General features: G+C 40.9%; 1 protein-coding gene across 1 annotated transcript; it reads right to left on the bottom strand.

Annotated features, from left to right (window-relative positions):
* Window positions 1–21974: 21974 nt before the first annotated feature.
* Window positions 21975–24559, bottom strand: BTG1 (BTG anti-proliferation factor 1). Its single transcript, XM_035337334.1, has 2 exons — window positions 24187–24559; window positions 21975–23264 (listed from the first exon to the last, which is right to left on the bottom strand). The coding sequence occupies exons 1-2, from the start codon at window positions 24332–24334 to the stop codon at window positions 22900–22902; spliced, it is 513 nt and encodes a 170-aa protein (XP_035193225.1). The 5' UTR covers window positions 24335–24559; the 3' UTR covers window positions 21975–22899.
* Between the last annotated feature and the right edge of the window lie 2818 nt (window positions 24560–27377).

The raw sequence follows: 27377 nt of genomic DNA, 5'->3' as shown, positions 1-27377 counted from the left end.
ACATAAGGTAATGTTTTCTAAAAAGTAATTCACTTGTTTAGGAGATACTAGATTTATGTTACAGTAGGATAGATTCATTAAATATGACATCACCATTACAGCAAAGAACTTATTTGTTCACATTATTACATGGAATAGACCTTTTGGCTAGAAGAGGAAGAGATGCAAATAGATATAACAAAGAGCGTTTTGTGTTGAAAGACCAAATAGCAAACATATAGCATAGTATTTCAAGACAAAGCAAAAAGAATGAAACTCTTTTTTTTTTCCATTGTTAGAATTTCACAAAATAGATGCAAATTCAGAGTTAAGCAAATTTAGAAACAAATTAAGCTGAAAGAGGATGCTCTGTGCCAAAGCAAATTCAGTTTGACAATGTTAAACAGATAGCTGGGATCTGCTGGGAATACATACCTTGGTTTCATTTGATTGACCTCATATCATCACTATGTCACATAACTACACCTGACAGGCCATTGATTCAGCACTATGTAAAGTGGATCCTTAAGGAAATAGTTTGGCAGAGAGCAGCTTCCCAAGTTTTTCACATTCCCATAGCAAAATTCAAGTCCTTAGTTGTAGTATTCATTACAGAAAGGAAAGAAAAGCAATGTTCTTACAAAAATACTTTATACCTAGAAAAGATGGTTAGCAGCAGTCCCATATGTCAATTAACAGATTTCAGGGCTCTGAAGACACAGACACAGACACACACATACAAAGATGAATATTGATTTCAAATTTCAGAATGAAAAAAAGAAATACATTTTTTATCTCTTTCCAGTCCAGCTTTCACCTCTTAACTCCAGTAACCTTAACACTTTTCATTCTTGGTCTTTGAAAATTTTGTCAGAAGTCTGCAGCACAGCCGTGTGCACAATAACAAAGCCAAACCAGAGTGCTGTTTATTCTGCTTCCACAAAGGCAATTTTACTCCACTTTGTGCCACCAAATGTACCACAATGTTTTCATCACCAAGTTAAAGAGAGTATGCCTAATGGCTTATACAATCCTACTGCACAAGAACCCTATTCAAACATTTGCTCAAGTCATGCATGGTTTTAGTCACATGCATAATAGCCTACAGACAAAAGCACAAGAGACAAGGAGGGCTTTATGTATCAAACTGAAAGTAGTATTTCCCCGTGCTAATACTATGTAAACAACAGAGAGCTGCAGGATATCATATGAACGTGATTTTTTGGTGATAGAGAAAGAATGATTAATTCATATCTGAAAGCTATAGTACCTGTGCCTAGAGGGAATAAACACATAAACAAGAGCAAAAATGAGAGACAAAACATCAATTTAGATGTTAATATTAAAAAATAATATTTACAGTAAACCAAATTATATTACTTCAACGGGAATTATTTGAAAAGCTTTTTTTAAAGTTATGAAAGGCCCACATTTTGCTGCTTTATTAGACAGATAGACATGGTCACAATTTCAGAAAGAGACATAAATAGGTAAATCATCACTAGGTATTGAAAGTAGAGTGACAATATTTTTCAGTGCTCCAAGCCTGCATAAAGCCTCGCACATTAACATGGGGCTACTGTTCTGAAGTCAACACCACCCATAAGGTGCCACTCCAAGAGGCAAGAGTACAGAGAGGGAAATCATTAGGCAAACTCATCAGTTGATGTAAACTGACAGACGCTCTCCCCTCCCCCCTTGTTCGCAACGGCTGAAGCTGCACTTCACAGTGGCGAACAAAGACAACAACAAAACTGCGAGTGAAGCCAGAGTAATCTGATCATATTCACAGAATGGACATGCAACTCTTTTATAAATCTAGAGGATAGATCCCAGTCAACAGGCTTGTCACAAACCAGATGCCTGCTCTGTAACAAAGGGTTGGTTTGGGGATAAACTATGCCATTTTCCAAGCAAAAAGCAAATGACCCATAGGGGATGTATTACTATGGATTGAGTTCTCATTCCCAGCAAGAAGAAAATATAATGTGCCTCTTCCACATGGTTCAATTATTCAAGAGTGACAATAAAATTAAATGTTTAGAAAAGCCCATTCTTTGGATCTTGTTGAAACAAAATGTTGCCTTGGAACATGCATAAAATGTACACATAAAATGAGATCAGTACCGGTATTCTCATTTTCGAAGAGGACAAGGGAGGTAAAATAGCCTCAGTCCCTCAGCAATCTGAAAATGAACCCAGAAGTTAGACCCAAACCTTCGGAGTCCAGGTATAATACATGCAAGAATGTATCAACTCCCTTAACACCAGAATGGGACCATAGCTGTCAAAGACCTCTCTATGGCAAAGGGCAGAATAATTCTATGAAGTGCTGACTGAAAATTCGTGCAACACTGGGGAAAAAAATGGTGATTAACAGAAGTGGAATTTCATGGGAATGGCTTATTTTTGATAAAACATTGAGAATGAAGTGGTTTGTCAGGTTCAGAATAAATTTTGGCTCTAAAATAATCTAAATAAAAGAGATCTGAAAAACAGCTTCATAGTTTGAATCCTCATGTACAGTGCATTTCTCAATGAATATTTCATACTCCAACAGTCTTCATGCAGACTTAGAAGACAGACAGACGGCATCAGGTTAATGGAAGAAGGGCTTGTGCTTGAGCCTTCTGCTGCCCACTGAATGCCTGATCACAAGGCTATAACTGCTCTGGTGTATGTGTATCTGCTGTGTGTGGCCCACAGCTTCAGAATCAGGAGGACTGAATTTCTGAAATGGTGTTTTTCAAATATTCTTCCAAGTGTTAATGCCAGGTGATCTTGATTTATTCAACGCATCAGAATAAGAGGTCAATTTCCCCCCCCAAAAAAAAACCGGATAATGAACAAAACAAACAAAAAAGCCATAAACCCTCATCTGGTACTAAAATACAGGATGATGCACCCTTAGCAGGAAGCATTGCTGCTGATCTGTCAGTTAGATACCAGCACCGCCTTTTGCAGAGTGTTTTGCCGGATAGCTATCTGACTGCTGCACACACATATACACCCTCTTCTAAGGGAACATAACTATCCCAACATGGTGCATTTTTACTCCTCATATCTTTTACATACTGCTACAAAACCAGAGCCTCGTTAAGAGATTATCTCTATTTACCACTGCGTGTAGTATGCCTTATTGTCAACATATTTTTCAGAACATCCAACTGCGTGCACTAGCTTTTCTAAAATTCAACAGAAAACTGAATAATATACGTGGAGCAGCAGTACCTACAGATTAACTATAACCTCATGAATTTAAAATAGTAGAAGGAATCAGCAATGTTTCCTGCAAGATACCCCTGGCAGCCTGTGCTGTGTGAGAGCTTGGTTGGGGAGGTTATATTTGCATTGGGTTTCAGCTGAGAGCAGAGCCTGAGTTGTGGCCCAGAGAGGCTGGCACTCATCAGAGCCTGCCCTAACCATCATGGTATTTTCCTTTGTCCTATTTCCAATTGGGAATAGTTGATCCGTGGTGCTCTGGCCACCTGGTACCAGGAACAGACATGAAGCGAAGCAGGAAAAGTTTGCCAACACTGGGTTTCTGCTATTTCCTCCCGTGCCAGTTAAGCAATGGTTATACTGCATGTGGACCTGAGTCCTAGTTTGCTTCTTAGACCTGGCCCTTGATGGTATATAATGAGTGTCATGACACCATTTGAAGGATACCTAAGCTTATTTTTAGGTTATGAACAAGGCAAATGGAAGGACATGAAATCTTGAAACTAAGGTTTCAACCTTGCTTTAAAGTTCATGACAATATGTCCAGATACAAGGTAACAGGCAGTGTCTTTATTCATCATTGTACAGGGCATGCTGGTGTATTAACCTCAAGATTGCTCCTTTAGTGCTGATAGAAACAAATCACATACTAATGAGTGAAATTTCCCATTAGTTCCTAAGGCTACACGTGGAATGAAAATAAAGTCTCTCTGAATGTCAGCAGCGATACTATCATAAACTTTATTTAATTGATCCTCAGGTCCTAAGAACTACAAAGTACATGAAGAAGTAGTTTTTCATTTTCTTTATGGAGTAATGGAAAATCATGAAAACACAGGTGAAATTACAACTGAATTTTTGTTTGTTGTAGAGTTTATTTTCTTTGTTTGCAGAATATATATATATATATATATATCTCTTTTAGAGATACCAAATCCTCTGCAGAGTTAGATTAAATTGAATGAACAAATATGACAGTTTTATAAAAGTTTTTTTTTTTTTAAATAAAAGTTTATCAAAGTTTTATATGACATAAAAAACTTTGTTTTCAACATTTGCTAAGCAATTCATGTAGGTTTCTGATTTTATAATATTTTCATTTGGAAACTGTTGAAGATTTTGAGAAGAAGCAGAAATTTTAGTAGATTTCATTTTAGGACAATTTGAACACTTATCAATTGTGTGGTTTGACCTATAAAAATAACAGTTCTGTAAAAATAATTCTTAAGATTATTTTGTAATGACATAACACCTATGTAACAATGATAAACCAGCAATTTCACATCTGAAGTATATCTAATTCAGAAGGACATACAATGCAGGTTGCTCTCTCTGGCATTCACACTTCTCTCAGTGATTCCTTAATACTACTAAAAAGGAGTGCTAAACTATGAAACTGCCAATGGAATCAGAATTATGGAATGCTTTGGGTTGAAAGGGACTTTAAAGATCATCTAATTCAAACCCCCCTGCCATGGGCAGGGACACCTCCCAGCAGACCAGGTTGCTCAAAGCCCCATCCAGCCTGGCCTTGAGCACCTCCAGGGCTGGTGCATCCACAGTTCTCTGGACAACCTGCTCTAGTGCTCCATCACCTTTGTGGTGAAGAATTTCTTCCTAATATCTAATCAAAATCTACCCTTTCTTAGTTTAAAGCCATTAGAATGATCTGTCTAATAAACCTGGGCTGTCTGATGATGCAAATCTGATGTAACATTTGTGGTGCTGCTCACCAGGGCTGCTCCCAAGGAACATTTATGTGGGAAGAGCCACAAAAAGGCATGGTACCTTGTCTACTAAAAGTACAAAGCCACCACGTAGGTAGCAGTGCACAAGTTTTCAGGTGGCTAAATTGCCTCTAATCAACAATGCTAAAATATTTCACTATTGCAATTTAATCCCATTTTAAATGGCTAGGTTAGTTATCTTCCACTATTGCAGCTGCAGGACACAACCAACACTCCTCAACATGGATAAAAAGGAACAAGTCATATCAATGGCATAGACAGGAAAGGATGTCCAGTGAGTTTACTTCAAATATGTTCTGTGTAGGAATTATATGAGATAGACTCTTTCACAAAAATGTATTCAGATTTCTATGGATCTTTTAATAAGAAAAAATAAATAGAACATTATGCTTCTGGCAAATAAAAAGGTGATTTCTGGGCCACAAAAAGGCCTAAAGGAAATGTTGGCATTAAACCCACTAGCATCTGTAAGCTTCCAAAATCATCTGCTTCCCCATAACAACAATAAAATACAGAGAGAACCCTCATATGCTTATTAATGCAATATCTGCGGGGCTGAACCCAGGGATCACTTTCATGGGTATGACTCATTCACAAACCTGACCAGGTTACAGAAACTTGAATTTGCTCAGTAGAGAATGACAAAGCATGAAAATACGGACAGTAAAAGCAGAAGACAAAAGCTCCTCTTTCATTTAGCCTTGTTTAAATTTGCATTTAAGGAAAAAGAAATCAAGGTAAATCCATCAGATATGAATTTTGTAACTGCTGCAGTTAGAAGTACTCATCACAGCTAAGACAGCTGGATAATGTGTTCCTCTCCCATGCCCTATGGCACATCACACATATTTTGGTCAACATATGCAAAATGCTGTATTTTTGCAACCATGCCTGTGAAGTTTGTACAGATCCCCCTTACCTGGGGGATCCTTTCTTCCTAGAAGCTAGAGCCCAATCTCAGTTGTCATTTCTAGTCACTAGTGTATTTATAAAAATAAAAGGCAACACCAATCAAGAATCTGTTTTTCAATACTATAGTCCATGCAGAAATATTAAACTAAGCACAGAGAGGGCCAAATCAACAAGAAATGTCATGCAGGTAACTAATTTGCTACTGTGAAGTGGCAACTAATGTTTTTGCACTTGTGAGATATACTTGGGAGTCTAATAAATATTAAAACATGCACTGAAACAACTGTCACTCATAGACATTCAGTCATGTTTTGTATATAAACTCTGGGCATGTTTTTGTTTTCCATTTGTGTTTGCCTTATTCTCTGTTCACTAAACTATGAGCTCAAAATCGTAACATAACGTAATCAAAATATAGGCATCAAAGCAGTGAAAGTGTTCTGTGTGAAAGGTAACAATTTTGAAAGCATCGAATAAGGAGAAAAACACCATTGCCTTTCAGATTCCTTGGGTGCCTCTCCTTCTCCTCCATTCTTCCTATACCAGTTCGGGTGAACATACAAAATACTTCATTTTCACAGTACTTCTTGCCACCAGTATGTTACTTTATGTCTGCCCAGACACTTCCACAGTAATAGAGGGTTGACTCCACTCATAAAAGTGGAATAACGAAGTATTTTAAAAGTCACAGTTTATAGGTAGAGAACAACCCTGTCATTTGTTAGAGGATCAGAATTAAAAAAAAAAAAAAAAAAAAAAAAAAAAAACTTAGTGGTCCTTGAAAAGATAGGAAGGGTCTCTGAGAGTGTATGCATCATTGATGTTAATGGAAGGAGAGTTCTTGCACTCTAAGAAAAGGATGATCCCTAAATACTCTTATACCCTATTTAAGATCTTGTTTGTCAGAACAGCTGCAACGGGCATGGCTTAGGAAGTAGGTGCAAAAATATCTGCACATCTTTAGTGGACCATAGGTTCATATATAAAGAATGACTGCCAAGAAAGCACAATACAGCTCAGGGAATGCAAGCAAAACTGAGAAAATTCTCAAAATGTGGAAGTTTATATATTTGCAAACTCTGAATTTAAAGACAAATAAAAGTCTAATAATCTAATATTTTATTAACTGTTTTATTTTTTCAACCTTTCACATATCACAAGCCTCCACATTTCATGCAGTTTTTTCTAATATTGAACCTACTAACTTATATTTAACTTTAATATATCTTCCAGAAAGGCACGTGGTCTTGATTTGCAAACATAAGGAAATGGGGCCCTTGGTTCCCTTGGTGGGCTGCTAGAAGGATGAAACCTTCTTTTTGAAAAACACATGATCTATTTCCAATCCAAAAAATGCCAGGATCCAGGCATTTCTAAGACCTTGCTTTTCATTATCTGCCTCTCCATAGGGCTCTAGCATTCTTGGTTCCTCAATATTACATGCTGAATAGCTTCTTGCAGGCTGTAAGATGGATCCTCAGTCCTGTCTTTTTGATATGCTAACCAAGATAGAGAGCTAAGGTCTAAATCCCAGGAAATCTTTCAAGCCTGAAACTATTCTGGTGTCACTGCTCTTCCCTCTCCCCAGTTTCTGAAATACTCTGACATTGGCACCAACATGGGATGCTGTCTTTAGGGACAGAGGAACTGATCAGAGATGGCAACTCTTAAAGTTTAAGAGGACTCTTAACTCTTTAAATTTTAAGAGAAGTTTAGTGCTTCTCTTTAGTAAGAGCTCTCCAACCCCATGTGGAGGAAATCAAGCAGGGAAGGCAGAAAACCATCACGGTTACGCAAGTCAAATTGAGGCACAGGAAGTAAATGCACAGGCAGTGGAAGCAGGACATGGACATGTGGCCTGGGAAGAGTACAGGGATGCAGTCTGGATTTGCAAGGATGGGATCGGGAAAGCCAAGGCATAAATGGAACTGAGCTTGGCAAGAGATGCAAAAAAAAAATAAAAAATAAAAAGAAGGGATTCTAGAGGTACATTGGCCAGAAAAGAAAGGCCGAGGAGAGTGTTCCCCTTCTGAAAAACAAGAAGGGAGAACCAGTAACAACAGACATAGAGAAGGCTGAGGTACTCAACAACTTCTTTGCCTCAGTCTTTACTGGCAGTCAGGCTTCCCACATTTCTTGTTTCCCTGAACCTCTAGGTGAGGGATGGGGGAGCAAAGTCCCTCCCACTGTAAGCAAAGAGCAGGTTCGAGACCACCTGATGAAACTGAACAGGAACAAGTCTATGGGGCCTGATGACATGCATTCCAGGGTCCTGAGAGAACTGGCTGATGTAGTTGTCAAGGCACGTGCAAGACAAGGACGTGATCCGAGACAGTCAGCATAGCTTCACCAAGGGCAAATAATGACCTGAAATAATATCCTGACCAATCTGGTGGCCTTCTATGATGGAGTGACTGCATCTGTTGACAAGGGAAGACCAACCGATGTCATCTACCTGGACTTCTGTGAGGCTTTTGACAAGGTTCCACATGACATCCTGATCTCCAGAGTAGAGAAGTATGGATTTGAAGCGTGGAATTCAGTAGATAAGGTATTGGCTGGATGGCCACATTCAGAGAGTTGTAGTTAAGTGCTCTATGTCCTGGTGGAGGCTGATGACAAGTGGTGTCCCTCAGAAGTCCATCTTAAGACTGGTACTGTTTAACATCTTTATCAATGACATAGACAGTGGGATCCAGTACACCCTCAGCAATTTTGCAAATGACACCAAGCTGACTGGTACAGTTGATACAACAGAAGGAACAGATCATCCAAACAGATTTACGCAAGTTAGATAAGCGGACCCATGTGAACCTAATGATGTTCAACAAAACCACTCTAGAATTACCTTAAAGGAGGCTATAGCAAGGTGGGGATTGGTCTCTTCTCCCAAGCACCAAGTGATAAGATGAGGGGAAATGACCCCAAGATGTGCCAGCAGAGGTTTAGGTTGGATATTAGAAATTTCTTTACTGAAAGGGTTGTACAGCACTGAAATAGGCTGTCCAGGGAAGTGGTTGAGTCACCATCCCTGGAGGTCTTCAAGAAACATGTAGATTTATAACTTAGTAGCATGGTTTAGCGGTGGACTTTAGTACTAGGTTGAAGGTTGGACTAGATGTTCTTAGAGGTCTTTTCCAACCTGAATGATTCTATGATTCTAAGTGCAAGGTGCTGCATATGGGTGAGGGCAATCCCAGGCATGAGCACAGACTGGGAGAGGAGAGCAGCCCTGCAGAAAAGGACTCGGGGGATCTAGTGAACAAAAAGCCTAACATGAGCCAAAAATGCGTGCTTGAAGCCCAGAAGGCCAACTGCATCAACAGAGGAGTGGCTAGCAGGCTGACAGAGGTGATTGTCCCCCTCTGCTCTGCCCTTGTGAGGTGCCATCTGGAGTACTGTGTCCAGGTCAGGGGGCCCCAGCACAAGAATAATGTGGTTCTATTAGAGTCGCTCAAGAGAAGGTCCACAAAGATGATCAGAGGACTGGAGCATCTCTCCTATGAAGAAAGGCTGAGAGAGATGGGGCTGTTCAACCTAACGAGAAGGTTCCAGGGTGATCTCATTGCAGCCTTTCAATACTTAAAGGTGGCTTATAAAAAAGATGGAGAGGATTTTTCACATGGGCATAGGACAAGTGATAGGACAAGTGATAGAACAAGGGGGAATGGTTTTAAGATAAAAGAGAGGAGATTTAAATTAGATGTTAGGAGGAAATTATTCTCTTAGAGGGTGGTGAGACACTGGAACATGTTGCCCGGAGATGTTGTAGCTGCCCCAGCCCTGGAGCTGGTCAAGGGCAGGTTGGACGAGGCCTTGGGCAATCTGGTCTAGTGGGTGGCATCCCTGACCATGGCAGGAGGGTTGAAACTGGATGGTCTTTAAGGTCCCTTCCAACCCAAACCATTCTATGATTCTTAAGAATGTTCCTGGCATCGGTGGTGCTATGTTTCAAAGTAAAATCACACCTTTCCTCCCTCTGATTTTTATACACCCAGGAGTATCACTGGCCCTTTCTGCTATAACATTGTGCTGTCAGCTGCTCTTCTGATGAGCTGCAAATTCATTCCAGCCACTGACTTCCAGGACATAGTCTCCCATTGCATGGATAGAGGACTTATATTTCTTATTCCTAAATGAGTGACTTCAAATATGTTTCAGTTAGGTCAAATATAACACATATGTACTGTTTATTGAGCAACATAGATTGTTCACAATCAGCACTTTATTGTCCTTTTTTATGTTCCTCCAAACTATGGCATATAGGCATTTTAAGAGCAGAGATTTTATAAGTATTTTCAAAACAGTAATGAAAATTCTTAATAGCAGTTTTACAGTACTGGTCCCTGCAGAACTTCACTGGAAGCATTTCCATTCACTGATGAGTCTCCATTGACAGTCTTTTTGAGAACAGCCAGTTCTGTTCCATTTATTATGCTTTGTGATATGTTACAGTTCTTAACAAAGCTATTATGACTGGAAAAAATATCCAAACAAATGACAGCTCTGTATGTTAGAGTACCGAGGGACAAATTCTGCTCTCTCTGAAATCAAGTAGAGCTTGGGAATGTTCTTTGTTTAGAGCAGGAGCAGACCTGATCTAAAAAAAAATTAAGCCACAACTCATTCCTATATGCCACTAGCACAAAATAAATTCATTTGCAACAATCAACAGCATCTTTCCCTCTAGCCCAAGGTAACACTAATCTATTCCATGTAATCTGAATGGTGGTAGTCAACCGAGAAAGTTTTTACTGGATTTAACTCAAATGTTCCATTAGCATTCACAAGTATAGACAGCAAGCCAAGACTGAATGGCAGCTTACTTTGAAATACAAAATGCAGCAAAACAAAACAACCCACAATCATTTATTTCCAAATGTATTAATTTACAAATGGGATAAATTCACACCATGACCATATTAATGGATCACAATGCAAAAAGTATGGTGTTGTAGGGTTTTGTGCAGTCACTAAATATCCAAACACTCAGAGGAAAGGTGATGTTTACATTTCATTGTGCAAGAAAATACACAGCACAAGACAAAAACAAGCAAAACCCTTCCTACCACTTAAAGGAAACACAAGTGAAAAACTGACAAGAAGCAACAAAAGTCAATGGTTTGTATGCCAATGTGAAGATGAGTCGAGTGCCTGACTCTTCTCACCATCACTGATCTTGGAAGTTTTACCTGGACAGATAACCACAGCAGGAGGCAGCCTTATTTACAGAACATTAAAAGAAAGATAAAATGGAGTACAGTGCACCACCTAACAAAGGGACACCTCTCAGAGCTTATCTATTGCTTTTTTTGGCTGCCGTTCACTGTCAAGTTTAAGCATCTTCTGTGCTATGAGACAACCCTGTTTCAGAAGATGACAATTTAATAAGATGAATGCTCCTGATTTCTTGGAGCAAAACCCAAGCAAGGACTTTGGAAGAGCATTAGTACAAGGAAGAGAACTTGTTGGCAGCCTCCATCACATCCAAAACTAGCTTGACAATTTCATAGCAGCAATGTTAGAGTTGTACTGGCTCTCCAGGTCCTTTTTTTTTTTTTTTTTTTTTTTTTTTTTTTTTTTTTTTTTTGTGGCCAAACAACCTGGTAGCGGCATGTCTCTCCTGTACAAAAAGGGGTGTCACCTTAGGGTGATAAAAATAATAATGACCTGGAATTGCATCAGAACCCAAAATAAATAAATTATTGTGACTCCATATGGTTAACTGTTGACGTCTTCACCAACGGGTTACAAAAAGGAAACAGGTATGTGATCTCTAGCTCCTAAATAAATGAATGCCGTATAAGACACTCATGATCTCACAAGAATACAGCAGTAGCAGTGGGAACAGTGCTCCCATGGCACACACAGCCCTTGCAGAACTGCAGAGTACTACCAGCAGCATCTACCGCCCAACAGTTTGACTCAGAACAACAATGTTAAACTGCCAGCAGCTGTCTTCAGCAGCCACCCTGGATGCAATGAAAGTACGTCCCTTGCATCCTAGTAGTGTGTCTATTCCTCTGGGCCTACAACACTGCTTGAAAGCAGAAAGTCCCATCCTGTGATTCCTCAAAGGGTTTATTGGCACCCAGCTTCTCCTCTCCAAACATGGCACAATTGACTTGGGGCTATAACATGGATGGAAGGGCAAAGCATCTGCCCACAGCCACTCCTGCTGCAGAGCAAGAGTCCGGCTGGGCTCCAACCTGGGGCTCCAGCTGAGCACCTGGCAGCTGGAACAAAGCCACATGTTTTATGTGTAAACTCAACGTAGCCAATACAAAAAACACAGATGTGTTTACGTCCTCTTAGAGTGTGCTTTTTGAAAGGAAGCTGCACTTAGAAGGTCTAGTTTTATGTTCAGAGTTTTGCTTGGTTAGCAAAACTCCCCCTGTGTTTTTGACTTCAAAAACGTGAAAGAAGAATGAGAAGAGAATTAAAAGAAATACTTACATTCCCAGGGAGAAGTGTCCATCTACATACCCCCCTCCTAAGAGCAGGTTGGGCAGCCCACGTGCACAGAGCACGGGAAGCTGCCATGAGACTAGCCATACCCTGCAACTTCTCAGAAATACATTTCCACAGTTCTCACCACTTGAGTGCATGTTCCTGAAATTCAGGAAACATATTGCTGATGATTTCCTCTAAGGTACTTCAATTCCACTGGACTGCAAAACAAACATGTGAGAAGGGCAAGCTATTCTTCTTTAGGGGCGTTAACAGTGAATAAAGTAGTTGTAGGTATCTAATCAATGCAGTTCAAGTTAAATAATCCTTAAACAATCACCCAAAGGACTTTGTTCAGAAGCCTGGTGTGCGACTCACCTAACCTGGTGGAGTCAGTGATTTCTGAACAAGTTCTCTCACTTTCTTCCTATGAAGGAGAGAAACCAGTGCCTATTTAAGAGTGCATCCCTTCTAGCATAGGCTGCTGCAATTAGTTTGAGGATTTTCCATAAAGAAAGTTTGTTTCTCTTCATTGGCCAGAAGCAGAGCCTAGGGAAGAGGCCTCAAACTCAGGCACGGACACACCTGGAGAGAGCTGATACTGGGAGAGAGACGCCACCAGGCCTTGAAGAGCCATTCTTGGCTGGATGCAGGGTGCTAGTAAAAGAAGTGACGAGCCTCTCTGAAATTACTTTCCCCATGTGCAGATCAGTCACTCCTGATAAAAAAACAAAGAAATTAATTTCCACTCAAACTGATGATGGCAATGCCAAGTTAGTTCATAAGAGGACATTTATTCATAGCTTAAGGATGTTATATGTGAGATTCAACATGCCCTAACTTCAGACTTTCATTTTACCTTCCACGGTCAAGTCTCTCCAGTTCTCTACTCTCATTCCCATTTTTTCCAAAAGGCAGAACTTCACATAAAAAGTTTAAATGTAATAATTCTCTGCAAGGTTCCAGGGAGAAGAGAGGGTGCTTTCCTGGCTTTAGATGTGTCCACCACTTTTGCATAAATATTATGCAGTAATCATTGTTTAACCATACCAACGTATTTGCAGATTTTAAAAAATATTTTAAGTCACTGCAATCTCCTCTTTCATAGCAACGATTAAGCTTCTTGTACATGTGTATGAATGAACCTTTACACAGATGCAGCATGTAAGTAACAGAACTGGTAAATGTTTTTAGTAATCTGAAATTTCTGGAGAAGGTAAAGCAGTGTGCAGGTCCAACACTGGGACAGCCAACAAACCACAATTACCTCTCCCTGAGTAATTTGCATTGGAATTGTTTCTTTCTTTACAGATCATTAGCCTGAAAGTCCTTTTTACAGTTTATATAAATACCCCTTTACCCCTGATAGAATGACTTCACCTTTTATATCACTGCAGCCCCCTTATCCGTTGACAGTATGTTATCTGTAACCCAGACTGAATCCACACTGCCCACAGCTACGTCTGGAAAGCAGGCTGTGGAGAAAATGGTAACTTGTGAACCTCATTCTAGGAAATCAGCACTGTCCTTTACCTTGGACTCGAGCAATATGTCCTAACAGTAGATGCAGTCAAACACATACCAAACTCAAGGACCGTGAAGATGAAGGATAGGATTATCCACTGAATTGTGCATGTGCAAAGTCAGGTTCCCAAGGCACCACTGCTGTGCCACCTAATAAGCAGGTAACATGAACACTGCAGAGCAGCACCCCACATTCCTGTGTTTTAAGACACATAGGTGTCTTAAAAGCAGCTCTACAAGACTTACACAATTCCTAGCAAACACACTTAGTTAAAAGCAAAATTTGTCAAGCTAACTAGCATAGGAGCCTGAGGCAATGTGATTTAGAATAAATGGAAACTTTCACATACACACACACACACACACAAAAAAAAAAAAAAAAAAAAAAAAAAGTAAACCAAAATTATAAGCTTGGTTTGGGTGATTTTTTTAAATTATTTTTTATTCATAAATTCTTGCATTTGTCTCAAAGGAGAGCATATAAATGTGTATATTACAGCCCACGTGATCAGACACTCTCTCAAGGACTATAAACAATAGGTCTGTGAGTCACGATTAGGCTGGAATTACATCCCGTTCTCTCCCACTGACTCACTGTACGGATTATTTGTCTGGTCTTTGCTCCCTCCACTCCCTTCCCTCCCCCACAGCCCATACATGACCCTTTCCTGACATCTCAGCACAAGCGTGCTTGCTTCATACGTCCCAGCTCTTGGAGTCAGGTGGCAACAGCAGCTCACAAGACTCACATGTCTGGGCATTAAGATCGCGTCCCCAACAGCCTGGCCATCTGCCAGAGGATGCCATCTCCCCAACAGATGTGAGAGCAGCACTGGGCCCCTACTTCGGGTGCTGGGGTCTGGCATGGCACAAGTCTAGCCACCAGAACAACTTCAGCTCATGTTCAGCAAGAATCAGAAAAAAAAAAAAAACAAGGAACATACCAGATACACTTTCTGCCACCCCACCTAACAAAATGGAAATTTCTAGCAAAGCAGTGGAAAGTATGGATTTAGATAGTAACATCTCAGCCCACGGCAGCCTGGTCAGACCTATTAATACATCAATCAAGGCTTTCATCTTTCATTTAAAATAAAAAGGTAAAGATCATTTCTAGTCTTCACAGTTGTAAAAAAAAAAAAAGGTTGAAGTTATGACTTCCAAATCTTCAAAGGCAGATTGTAAATAAAAGTGCTGACATTTATTGCTTTTAAGTAAATCACATACTGGAGTGTGACTCATGAGCACTGGAACTGGCAAGCACCGAGGCAATCATGTTGAGAATGAGATCATGATGCAGTAGGTGTGCAGCATTCACTTTCCAGTCTATTCACTATCCCTATTCTTCGATAATAAGAGGAAATTTTCTTTTCAGTCAATAATAAAGATTTGAATGTGCCTTCCAGTGCCTATGGAAATAATAAAAAACACATTTTCTGCTTCACTGAGAAGGCTTTTGACACATAGCTGATCTCATAAAATACAAAAGGGCAGATGACGTATTCACATGAGTAAGTCAGGAGTCTTCACAGTACTCAGAATGGTGAAATTAGGAATGTACAACAGCTGGGGTCTTAGATTTGGAAAGTGCAAATCCCATTTGAAATCTTCCTTTTACTGATTGCAAACTGATTACAACGGGATGTTGTGGTAGTTAGGAGTGTGTACCAAGAAAGGGCAAGAAAAGGAAATCAGCATATTTGAACTGCAGAATTTACCATGGGGTTATATCAGTTTGATAATTCAGAGACATTTTGTACACACGTCAGCTTGGCTTGAAACTAACTTCTTCAACTTCAGTAAACTCTACTAGTAGTGATTTCAAATTTGAATGACATGCATATATTTTTCTATTGAATAACTGTGGAAAATATCACCGGCTGTATTCAGAGCCAGTATTCTGATGTTTGTGATGCAGGACTTGCCATTTCTGGGAGCATCGATCTTTGATTCACAGGAACATTTACATGAACAATCAACCAGATATATTTGCTCAGGTGTCCCCCTGAAAAACACCTCTATATTTGCAACATGCTTTTCCTGAGTCTTATTACAAAAGCCTCACCCAGGTTAAATATATAAAGTGTGATAAAAACCATCAAAATTTATAGTCTGGTACCTTAGTCACACAGAATCAGATCCTTTACAAACATAGCACTAAATTTATCATTTGCTTTAATGTCATCATGATTCAGACTGATATTGCCATTTCCACTGCCTTATTTTTTCTCTGCTGATCAGAATTCTACAAACAGAATGATTTTACAGACTGCAAGCCAGGGAGTTAAGACTATGGGCTGTACATGAGAAAGGAAGCAGGCAGTTAAGAGTTAAAAAATAGATTAATAACAAGTTAGATTTAGAGGTGCAATTGCAAAGGTTGGTTAATGTCAGTAGTATAAATTAATAGCATTAAGTGTACCAAAGTTGGATAGCTTGATTTTATTTTGCAGTTATGATACAGAACCTTCCATACTTGTAAACCAATTCCTAATTTACACATCACCGAACATAAATATTACTGGACAGAAGCAACTGCTCTGGTGTATTCATCTAGGAAGGGTGCTAGGCTCAGCCGAAATGGACCTTTTGCTCATGGTTCAGGTAACTGCTCACCACCAAGTCAAGAAATCTCTCTCCTGTGTTACAAAGCTTTAGCATGAATACAACTAAGATTTTAAGAGCATCTTCGTTTTATCTTCATTTAATTTCAGCCCTGTATTAGATTGATTAAAATATTACAAATAATCCCTTACTTAACTACAACTTGCTTTTTTAAAACACTACCAAGAAAAATCTTAAAATCTGCTCAACTAATAAGCAAACTGTGTTGAGCTGCAAACTCAGATGCATAAAATTGAAACAGAAAAATAGGAATACACCTTCCTGTTAATACAAAGGTATTAAGGAACCAGAATTGACTAAAGGGAATCATTTCCCTCCACACACATGCACGCGTGTGTATTTGAAGTCTTCAGAACATCTGCAGTGACCTGTGAATTAAATCACAAGAAGCAGGGACTTACAGTGACCCACTAAAAAGACTTTAATAATTAAACATGTATGTATGTATATATTTGTACAAGAAATGTATGTGTGCCTTTGTATATATGAATGCATATATAAGAACTAGTTTAAACTTCAAGGTGGAAGGAAGGAATGCATAAAGGGAATGTTATCTTTCAGAATTCTTCTCATAGTACAAAAAACTTGTTAATTAACCTGTTAATTAGCCAGTAGAACACCAAGACAGACACCAATCATTACTTGGTCTTAGGTTATAAAAAGCAATACCAAAAAAGCAATTCCAAAAAATGGATTTTTTTAGAACACAGAACAGCAAGGGCACATTGTTGGAGTTTCTCAGTTGCAACCCATGTCAGTCAGTGATTCTCTGGGCACTAGAAACCCGTCTTTAAGTTGATCTTGGAGTTCGAAGCTGTGCCCAAGTCCTAGCTCCTTGTTACTGCCATTTGGGCGAGTGCTGAGTCTTGGAATGCAGCAGTGAAAGCTGAGCAGCATCCTCCAGCCCTGCCCCTATTGTTTGGTGTTGCAGACACCGCTGCTCCTTGCATACATTCAAGGTTGTTCCAAGAATGCTAAAGTTCTCTTCCCTTGTGTCCTTACAATCCTAATAGATTAAATAGTTGTTTATAATTTTATTCAGTTATATCATCAGCACATAACACAATCATACTGGCTTTTACAATGCCCCAGAGAAACTGCAAAGCTAGAGGCCATTTCCTGACATCCCAGAGGTAAAAGCATCAGATAAAGCTACACCTCTCAAGAAAACTTTTAAAAGGTCATTGCAAGCCGTGATGAGACATCGAGCAGCTGATCACGGGAATCTCAAGGTAAAAGCAATTCCCTGTGCACATATGATTTTCTCATCCAATATTATCATAGTCCTATTCCCTTTCCTTGCGTTTTCACAAGTGGGTGACTTTCAGTGATCATGTCAAAACCCAGAGATGTGGGATTTTACTTGTTTTCATTAGCTGAGAGTCATTTCTCTGTGCCAGCTTTGCGGTTACAGGATTACAATTATTACAAGTATCTGTTGTCACACATGCAGTATTACTATTGTGTGGATTTCTTCCCAGCAGCTGGGACAAAATGTTCTTGTTTAAACAAAAACATTAAATGGTTAGGAAATAAGGAGTTAGGAAAAGCTGTACACAAGGTTCACACTTCAAAAATAGGAGGGCACAAAAAATTTAACCACTAAGAAAGCTCCACTGGACACGAAGTTGCAATAATTTAGATGTGTTCATTGATGGTAAGTCAGCCATTTTACTGTTGACCTACTTTGTATCAGCAATAATTTGTCACAGTGCATTCTCCAACTGCTACTGAAAGAAAGGTTGAAACCATACATTAAGAGTATAGTGTCAAAGCAACTGATGTTAATTATAGCCTGCAATTCCTTTGTTGATGAAATTGTCACTGCTAACCATTAATACAGCACTTACTGTCAAAGCCCAGCTTGCTCTACCAACCTTTGAAAGCCACTGAATTAACATCCTGCTTCACAATGTTCGCTTTATGCCACATTGGAATGTAAATCTGAAACGTGTAAAAATAACCTCTGCTATTACCCCAAGAATGTGTAAATATACATTCCTTTTTAGGAGAGCTATTTATCTCCAGTCTATATGTTTCACTCTTTAAACTAAAAACAGCTATAATGTTCTTCAGTCAAGTGGCAGCTTCTGCCAATATAAACTTATTTTTGCAAAAAAATATGGCATCAAGTAGAGGAAACTTTGGAAAATGCAGAGCGCTGCTTGATTTATGGAAATTCAGAAATAAGCTTTACATAGAAACACAGCAAACTAAAGAAGCAATATTCCTCTTTTTTTTTCCATTGCTAGCCTGTGCAATAACAAGCCATCATATTCTCAAAGCATAAGTAAGGTTAATTAGGACACCTTATGTGGATTTGGTGTTCATGTTCAGTGACATCTCCTTAATTTGGTGACAGAAATGTTTACAAGCATCAGCACAAACTAACCACTCTAGGAACATTAACTGGATTCTTTATGGTTTGCACATTAGTAAACTGTTTTGTAAGGTCTTACTGCAGCACAGTTCCTTCAGCTTCTAAATCATCTCCCAGGCCCCTCTTTTATCCATTTTAAACTAAGGCAGTCATATACACATTACACATTAATGTACAATATACACATTGTACATTATCTAGCATCCAAAATTGTCATCACGAGCTACGACACATGATCTTCTGCTCCCAGAAGAACATTTAGCAAGGACTAGAAGAGATTATTTTATCTTCTGAACTACTCAATATGATTAAAAATGGACACAAGTAGATGCTGATGATGGTATTTTCACATCTGAACAGTGCCCCATGTAGGTTATTTCCAATTTCGCACGTAGACTGAGAGAACAAACCAATCATTAGAAAATCCTGTGGCATGATGAGGCCCATCATACAGATCTGCCAGAATAATCCTTGCAGATTCAGCAGGAAAGTAGAAAACTAAACTCAGTATTATTAGAAATCAAATTAAGCCCTTACTTCTTTGTTCAGACCTAAGAATGACCCTAAGAACTACAGGAGGAAAAAGATGGTGGTCTGAATGTCTGAATGACTGCTTAAGCCAGATGTATATCTCTGAAATAAGCAGGGGAAAAAAAAAAAAGAAAAAAAAAAGTGCAAGGAGAAGAGAAGAGCTGAGATTCTTAAATACATGTAACACAACTTGCTATAGAAGCAGTATTACTAAACATGAAACAAAAGTACACTCAACCGTGCAGGACCTGACACCACACATGGCACAGGGGGGAAACATGCTGTGAGAAAAAGAAACATTTGCTCACCTGGCACGAGCTAGGAGGTGATTTTACACTTAAAAAAAAAAAAAAAAAAAATCACTGAATGGCCAAGTTCTAGCATATGCTAAGTAAGACTAAGAAGAGCTCTAATATTAAAGTTTTACACCACCGAGCATTCCCTCAGAACACCAACAGAACAACAGGATTATTCACTACTTCACAAAGAAAGTCCAACTAATTTAACTAACGTGCACTTGGCAAGCAGGTCTTCAATGTGCTCTCATCTCCAATATTTGTGTTAAGAGCATTGCAGGTTTCATACTGGTACCTTAAATGAAATCCTAAAGTGACAAACATTGAGCTTTCTGCACTGCTTGTTCTACCTGAACCAAAACATAGGATTGGCACCAGCATTGGCAGTAACTCCATTTCTCTCAGAGCCCTTCCTATGCCCTGCTGCCACAGTATGTTAGGTATTTTTAAAATCGGACAAGGGCACATTGTGTGCACATTGGGGTATATTTAAATTCCAGTTGGAAGAAATCCCAGTAACCGAGGACACAGGTTGTACCAATTACTAGTTACAGCTGCAGTTAAAAAAATGTGGCATGAATGAAAGCACCTTACCTTAAAAGGACTAAAATGTTAACAGTCTAAGGGATGGCACACTCATTCTTAGTTTAGTGTCACATGCCAGCCTCACAGATGGAATACTTGCTGGCTTGTAAAGCTATGCTTAACTTATCAAAAAGAAAGCACCAACAGCTGATGCTTCCATAATTTGCATAGCTCATGTCAAAGACCAACTATACAGCTAGCCTTTCTGCTGCTGCTCATGCTGTGCAGCAGCAGACACTGATGCAACAAAAACATGAGTAGTTCTATTGCTTGAATAAATCTTAGATACTTCACAAGATGAAAGCAACATCTTACAAGTGGGATTTTTAAGGTATACAGATGTGAACCTATACTTCGATTCTACGCAAGAGCAAGTACTTCATAGCAAGCTCGTTCTTAAATTTTGGTAATGTATCTATTACCACCAGATCCAGGTAACAAGGTCTTTAGAGTTCATAGTTTCAACAGCCATTATGCTTGCACAAGTCTACCCTAGAAATCAATGTTGCTACACAATACTGTTGGAGCTGTACTAGCAATAAAGTGCTGACAGTTGACATACTATCTATGACCTGAATATGTATTTGTAAAGCTGAACTTTCAAAAAAACTGTGGGAAATAAATTAATAAGAAAAATTAAACAGTTCAGTCTCATGTTTTGCTTACAAAATCAGCTGTATCACAGATCAGATGATTTGAATGGGAGATGCAACATGTTACTATGGCCACACTGTAAAGGCTCATGCTTCAGCAGTTGCTGCAATACATGGTAAAACTGAAGTTCAGTCCTACCCACAGCCAGCAAGTTCCGGTGGCAAGTAATGATTGTTTTCTTTTCCTTCAGCACAACAGAATTTGTTCTCGTAATAGAAGTGACAAAGTTGGGTAGGCCTTTTATTAAAAACTCAGAGAACAAAGTACATAGGAGATAAGGAACAAAAAGTTCTTCTCAAGTTTTACTCCAGCACTTTAACAAGTGTAAATAAAGGGGTAAAGAATTTCTCTCAAGTGTAACTAACCACTGTGCAGTATACAAATGACACTAGTGTAGTGCTTAAGTGAATCACATCTCCACATCATTCATTAACTTTGAATACCCATAAGTATGGGCTTCTCACTTTACCTCAACCAACCTTTTAAGTTTGGGAAAAAAGATCTACATACCTTTTGTTGAATCCCATCTTAATGATTTCTAAAGTGAAAGTCTTGCATCTGAAGAAAGCAAAAGGCGAGCAACCTTTCTGTAGAGTGGTTAACCTGCTCTTAAGGCTAAGGGACATTTGTCCCAAAAACTCTTAGTGAGCAGGTAATCCATCAGGGAAGAACTGAGAACTCGTGAGCAAGTAGGTCAAAATGGACATTTAAGTTTGCTATATCCTTCATCAGGAAGCCAAGTAAACTTTAATCCTCTGGATTTATTCAAGTCATCTTTGGTGGATGTTATTTCTGTACCTTTTCCTCATATCCTGGAATTACTGGCCCTGGAGTTACTTCCACATGGACTCATTTTAAAACGTTTAAAGTTACATGTAAATCATTGTGTTCCCCTAAACTTCCCAAGCACTTATGTACAGCGAAGTCTTCATTAATCCATGTCTGTAGCAAGTGTTCCCTAGTGTCGGGGTGCCATTCACGTTCTTAATCCTTTGTAGTACCTATTTTACATCTACTGTGAGACAAAAATAGTTTAACTGATCCTATGTAATCACGACAAGAGATTAATTAAAATGCCAAGATAGGAAACAATTTATTATAGAGAGAAGAAAAATTTCTCATCCAAAATATAGAAATCTGTACAACTTTGCCACAATCAATATACATGAACTGTACAAATTTACACCAGTTCATAATTTACCAAATAAAAGATGACTAACAAAGTTCACAAAATAGATGGTGGTTTGTGGAAAAGACTTTTACCCAATTAAGAACAAGGAAATTACAAACCAGACCTCCACTTTCTAAAAATAAGAAGTTTACTCAGTCTTAGAAAACTACAAGCTAGCAAATGTACAGATAGCTGGCTGGTGCTAACACCACAGTTCAGACAGTGTCTTTATATGGTCTTTTTAAAGCCTGTTGCCATGGCAGATTCTGATCACTTGCTACTTTTGAGGCCAATGTAAAGATTTGACCATTTCCCCAGGTCATACTTACTAGTTCATCTTATGTACATTTATACATATTTGTAAGTGCTAGGTAAAAGTCTGAAAGATAAAATTTCCAGTACTATTGTGTCCATAACAATAAGTCTTGTTACTGAGCTGCCAAAAATGCTAACAATTAATAAATGTAATAGTGCAAATTTACTCTGCAAGACTTACTGCAGAGACTCGCTTTATAAATACAGATTGGGGTTGAAAGAATTGGTGTAGAAATTAAGTAAGATGTCTTGGAGAAACTGACCCTTCCTAGATCTTCTTCACTCTCTAGCAAGTTGTAATCATTTTGACTCACAGGCTATTAAATCACTGAAAGGTACTGTCCAAACTATGGCACTGTCACTTTAAAGTATACCACTCTAACGTGTGCCAGATCTTCACAGCTGTGACATGGTTTAAATTCCATAATCCATCCCCAGAGGTGCCCACCCAAAGTAAAAACCAAATTTATCCATCCATTTTAAGGTGATCCATCCACAGACTATATCTTAACCTGATACAGTCATCATATTGTAGCTTTTGGAAGGGCTAGTTCTGCCCAAGAGAAGTTCCTCCTTACAGCTTATTCTGCTGTCTACCATTTGCATGTTGGTGTTATTTTGGCTACCTCCTGCTGGTGCAGCTTCGTACAGCACGCAGATCGAGCCATCCTCTCCAATACGATAGGACACTTCATACGGGTCAACCCATAGAGTGAGTTCGCTTGGAAGAAGCTGGAACAGTTCCTGACTGCTCAATCCAATCCGCTGTGCTGCCTGTCCAATGAGAGGATCCATTTTATGGTTGATCCGGATACATCGGTAACCTGATCCCTTGCATGGCTTTTCTGGGAACCAGTGGTGTTTGTAATGTTCTATAAAATAAAAAAATAAAAATAAAAAAAAAGATTATCCTCCTTAATTCTGTCTTCACAAAGCTGTGCAGCAATCAGTGTTCTCTCGCAAAGTTTCACAACTCTATATGTTGAGACACTTATTATTTTAGAATCAAGTGACCTGAAAAATCATTGTGGCCTCTATTTTACTGATGATTTACATAAATGCAAGGTCCCTTGGGGACCATGCATGCACAAAGTTATTGTTTCATCCTACCATACATGGAGAACAATGTCTGCTATCTGAAAGGAGTGAAATGTAACTTCCTAGTATTCATAAAAACAAATGTAAGGAAGATCTTACAAAGCAGAGGAGCTGGAGGAGCTCGAGGGCTTTGAAACACCATAAACCAAGGTAAAAAAGTGCCTTTTCAGCATAATTTTGGAATCACAGCCAGGCTTAGATCCTCACGTCGTACGAACGACTAAAAATAACCAGGGAAGCGGCTGGGCAGCGTTTATTGACTCAAGCTGTATTTCACCAGCACTCTTCCCAGCCAGTTTTCCAGGGCGAGGTACCCACGGCTTCACTTACCTTTAGACTTCTACCCCTCCCGACACCCCAAGCTCGGCAGCACTCGCGGCACAAGGCACCGGCCCCCACCAGGCGCGCCTGGAACCCGCTCTGGGTGTCAGAGAGCCCCGGGGGCGGCCAGGCACCCGTGGCTACCGACCCCAACCGCAGCGTGAGGGCGGCCGCGCCATGCTTCCAGAAGATGAACGGAGCCGCGTCCTGCCCCGACGGCTCTCACGGGACGCGAACAGCCCCGAGACGGATCCGGGGGCCCTGCGGCCGGGCTGCGGCTCCGCCGGCTTTGTCTGCGGAGCGGGGCCGGGGGGGGGGGGCTCCGCGCAGAGCCCGGGGGGCGCCCGCTGCCCCTCACTGCCGGGCCGCCCTCACCTGCCAGCAGCTCCTGCAGGCTCTGGCTGAAGGTCTGCAGCTGCCGCTCGTTCATCAGCCCCTTGGTCCGCAGGAACTTGGAGATGAAGCCCACGGCCGCGGCGATCTCGCGTATCATGCTGGCCCGGGTGTACAGGGCGGGATGCATGGAGGCGGCGGCCGGCGGGGGCGCTCGGTCGGGACGGGACGGCTCGGGTCGGGACGGGTCGGGCTCGGCTCTAACTGGGCGAGGCGCGGGCGGCGGCGCCCAGCTCACATGGCGGGGGCGGCAGCCTCCGCCTCCTCCTCCTGCGGCACGGCGGCAGCGGCGGCGGCGGCCGCGGCAGCGCTGCCCGCATCTCCTGCGGCGCGGGGCGAAGGGAGCCGCCCGCCGCGCGCCGCCTCTTATAGCCGCCCGCGGCAGGAAGTGGCGTCAGGGGGCCGGGGGCGCGTCGCCGCCAATGGGGCGATCGCACCATTGTGACGGAGCTGGGCGGAGGGAGGGGTAGGGCAGGGAGGGAGGGAGGGAGGGGGTGGGGTGACGTAATCGGTTGTAAACAAATAGAGCGGGGGCGCGCGGCGCTCGGGAGCGCGCCGGGGGGGGTAGGGGGAGGAGGCGCGCAGGGCACGGCGCCGCGCTGTATCCGGGGAGAGCAGCGACACGTCAGCGGCACGGCCCGCGGGAGCGCGCCCCGGCCGGGCTGTTGTCGGAGAAGGGTAGAAGAAGGAAGAGGGTAACCCCCCCCCCAGTGCAAAATACAGAGGGGAGATGAAAACAGCAGCATGTTTTGTGGAAAGCTCGAAATGTAGCTTTTTTTTTTTTTTTTTTTTTTTTTTCGGTGGAAAATTGACTCTTCCCGTCGGTTATTGCACACCCTGCCCCTGTGCGAAGGTGCAAATGCAATAGAGCCTGGTGTTTACTTGTACGCTGCTTCCAGACGGAGAGCAGAAACACAACCATTGGAGGCATATTTTAAAACAAAAACAAAACAAAACAAAAAAAAAAAAACACTGCAAAAAATATTTTTTTTCACCACTAAAATTTCTTTACAATTCAATAATGAACTACATAAAAATAAATCTGTGAAATAATTTGGATAAAAGGTGAAAATCCCGCACTTTGGGTTGTGTGATGTTGGAGGTGTACCTGAACAGCGCGTCCAGCCTTCGCGCTCAGGCGCTATTCTGTCCCAGGCTCCCAGCCCCAAGGGACTCTGACTCTCTAGACACAAGGGAGATCTGCAAAATACCTTCAAAAGATAATCTTGGGAGCTTAAATCCACAGCTTTATTGCATACTAAAAACCTCGGTGTAGTTTCAGAGCACGGTCTCATCTATTGTTCCGCCACCAACCTCTGAATGTATCTCATTAGTGATCACAGGCTGTCCTGTCCTGTGAGAAGGGAGGAGCTGGCAGGCTGACCCCTCTGCTTGCTGCTCCACAGGTATCAGCCCTCCCTTCTTCCCCAGTGCTTCCCCAGCATGTGTGAGACACAGCCAGAGCAGCCATTTCTGATCTGTGCCTAGGTTGGCATTTGCTGTTTTTGTGCAGACCTCAAAGCAGCAGATGACTCTCTTCTCCTTTACAACGAGGTCAGTCAACCTACAGGAAAATCCCACGTCTCTCGTACAAAATTGGCCTTATTGTCAGAGCACCTCAATTACGACAAAATAACGACTGGAAATACTTTAACAAAAAAAGAGTGTAACATGAGTGTAGCACTTGCCACCTCTGCTTGGATCTGAGTTTCGTCTGGGCCAGTTTCTCATCTCCCCTCCTTAGTGCCAACCAGCATCAAACACTCAGAAGGAGTTTTAGGAACTCCAAAGTAGATAAGTGGTCTTATGTAGGAGCACCCTAAAACAGGTTTAACAAGCTCTCCTCAGCTTGCCACAGCTGTTACAGAGAGCAAGACTGTTCAGATCAGATTTGAATCATCATACTTGAATTTTACATGAAGAAAATGGCAGCATGCACCTCATCCCACACTCTGTGAGAGAGGAATAAATTTCATTTTTTTCCTTTTTATTTTTTTTTCAGTTTTATCAAGGGTGTTCCCTCAAATGTCCTGCAATTCAATCAATTCAAACCATTTTGCCAATCTAGAAGTTCTGATAGTTTTGATTGCTTCCAAACCATTACAGCACCTATAAAGACGGTCTTGTCCATGGAAAGGATAAATGACTGTGCACATAGATCCAGTCTGCTAGTGAGGAATGAACTCCCCCGGTGTTCTTACTGCAAAACCAGCAAGCAGTTCAAATATAATTTTGAAGCTAAGGCTCGGTGAGATGCCTGCCAGCAGGACCTCATCTCTGGCCGTGGGAGGGAGCAAGGTAGAAAGAGCTTCTGATGCAGAGAACCGTCTCGTTTTCCCAGTCTGGCCACGTCCGCCTCCATCTCAGTGCTACAGGGGGATAGGAAAGGAGCTGCTGCCACTTCCTGCCTGTGAAGTGCTCCCAGAGAACCTCGTCTTAAGCGTATGCAGGCTCTTAGTGATGATGAAGTTTTTGGCATACAGCTCACAGGATTGGGGAATGTTGACTTTCCTTGATAGGACCTCACTGGAGAACACCAGAGAACCCAGTTATACTTTAGGATGGCTGCTGGTTTGTATCTTAGCTTCCTGCCAGAATGCCCATGTGTTTAACTTATCTTATTTATTTTGCTCTGAGCTTCTTTGGCACCTGTACATTTTGGCAAAGACAAAGTGCTTCTTCCTTTCTCTGGTCAGGTCCCAGCTGTCCACCCCTGCCCTGGCAGCTCCAGGCACAGAGGAGAAGGCTTGCCTGGTCAATAGTGCAAGATACCCATTGATACCTTGACAGCAGGGTGCTGAAGAGGATAAATGTAAACATTTAACAACTGCCTCATTCAGCCCATCTGATACTTTAAATGAAGCAGAGGCCCTAGGGAGAGAAAATAAAGAAAAGAGTTTGTGATCATGTAATTAAAGACTGTATCATAATGAATATGTGCAGAAGGGTTGAATTAAGGTTGTACTGGCAACCCAGCTTCTGATATTTCCTAACTTTTAAGCAATACAATGCAACCTTTACAACATTTCTTTCATGTTGTTTTGGCAGGCACTGTTTCTCACTATTGGTTTGGAGAGAGCCTAGCGCTTTGTGAGTTCTGTCATCATGGAAACAAGTAGTAGAAATACAACTACTTTTATCTGTGCCACACACACACATACACACCCTGTAAC

The sequence above is a fragment of the Oxyura jamaicensis genome, chromosome 1 (assembly GCF_011077185.1).
Source record: "Oxyura jamaicensis isolate SHBP4307 breed ruddy duck chromosome 1, BPBGC_Ojam_1.0, whole genome shotgun sequence".
In the NCBI taxonomy this organism is placed as follows: domain Eukaryota; kingdom Metazoa; phylum Chordata; class Aves; order Anseriformes; family Anatidae; genus Oxyura; species Oxyura jamaicensis.
This window is presented reverse-complemented; position numbering and strand designations above follow the sequence as displayed.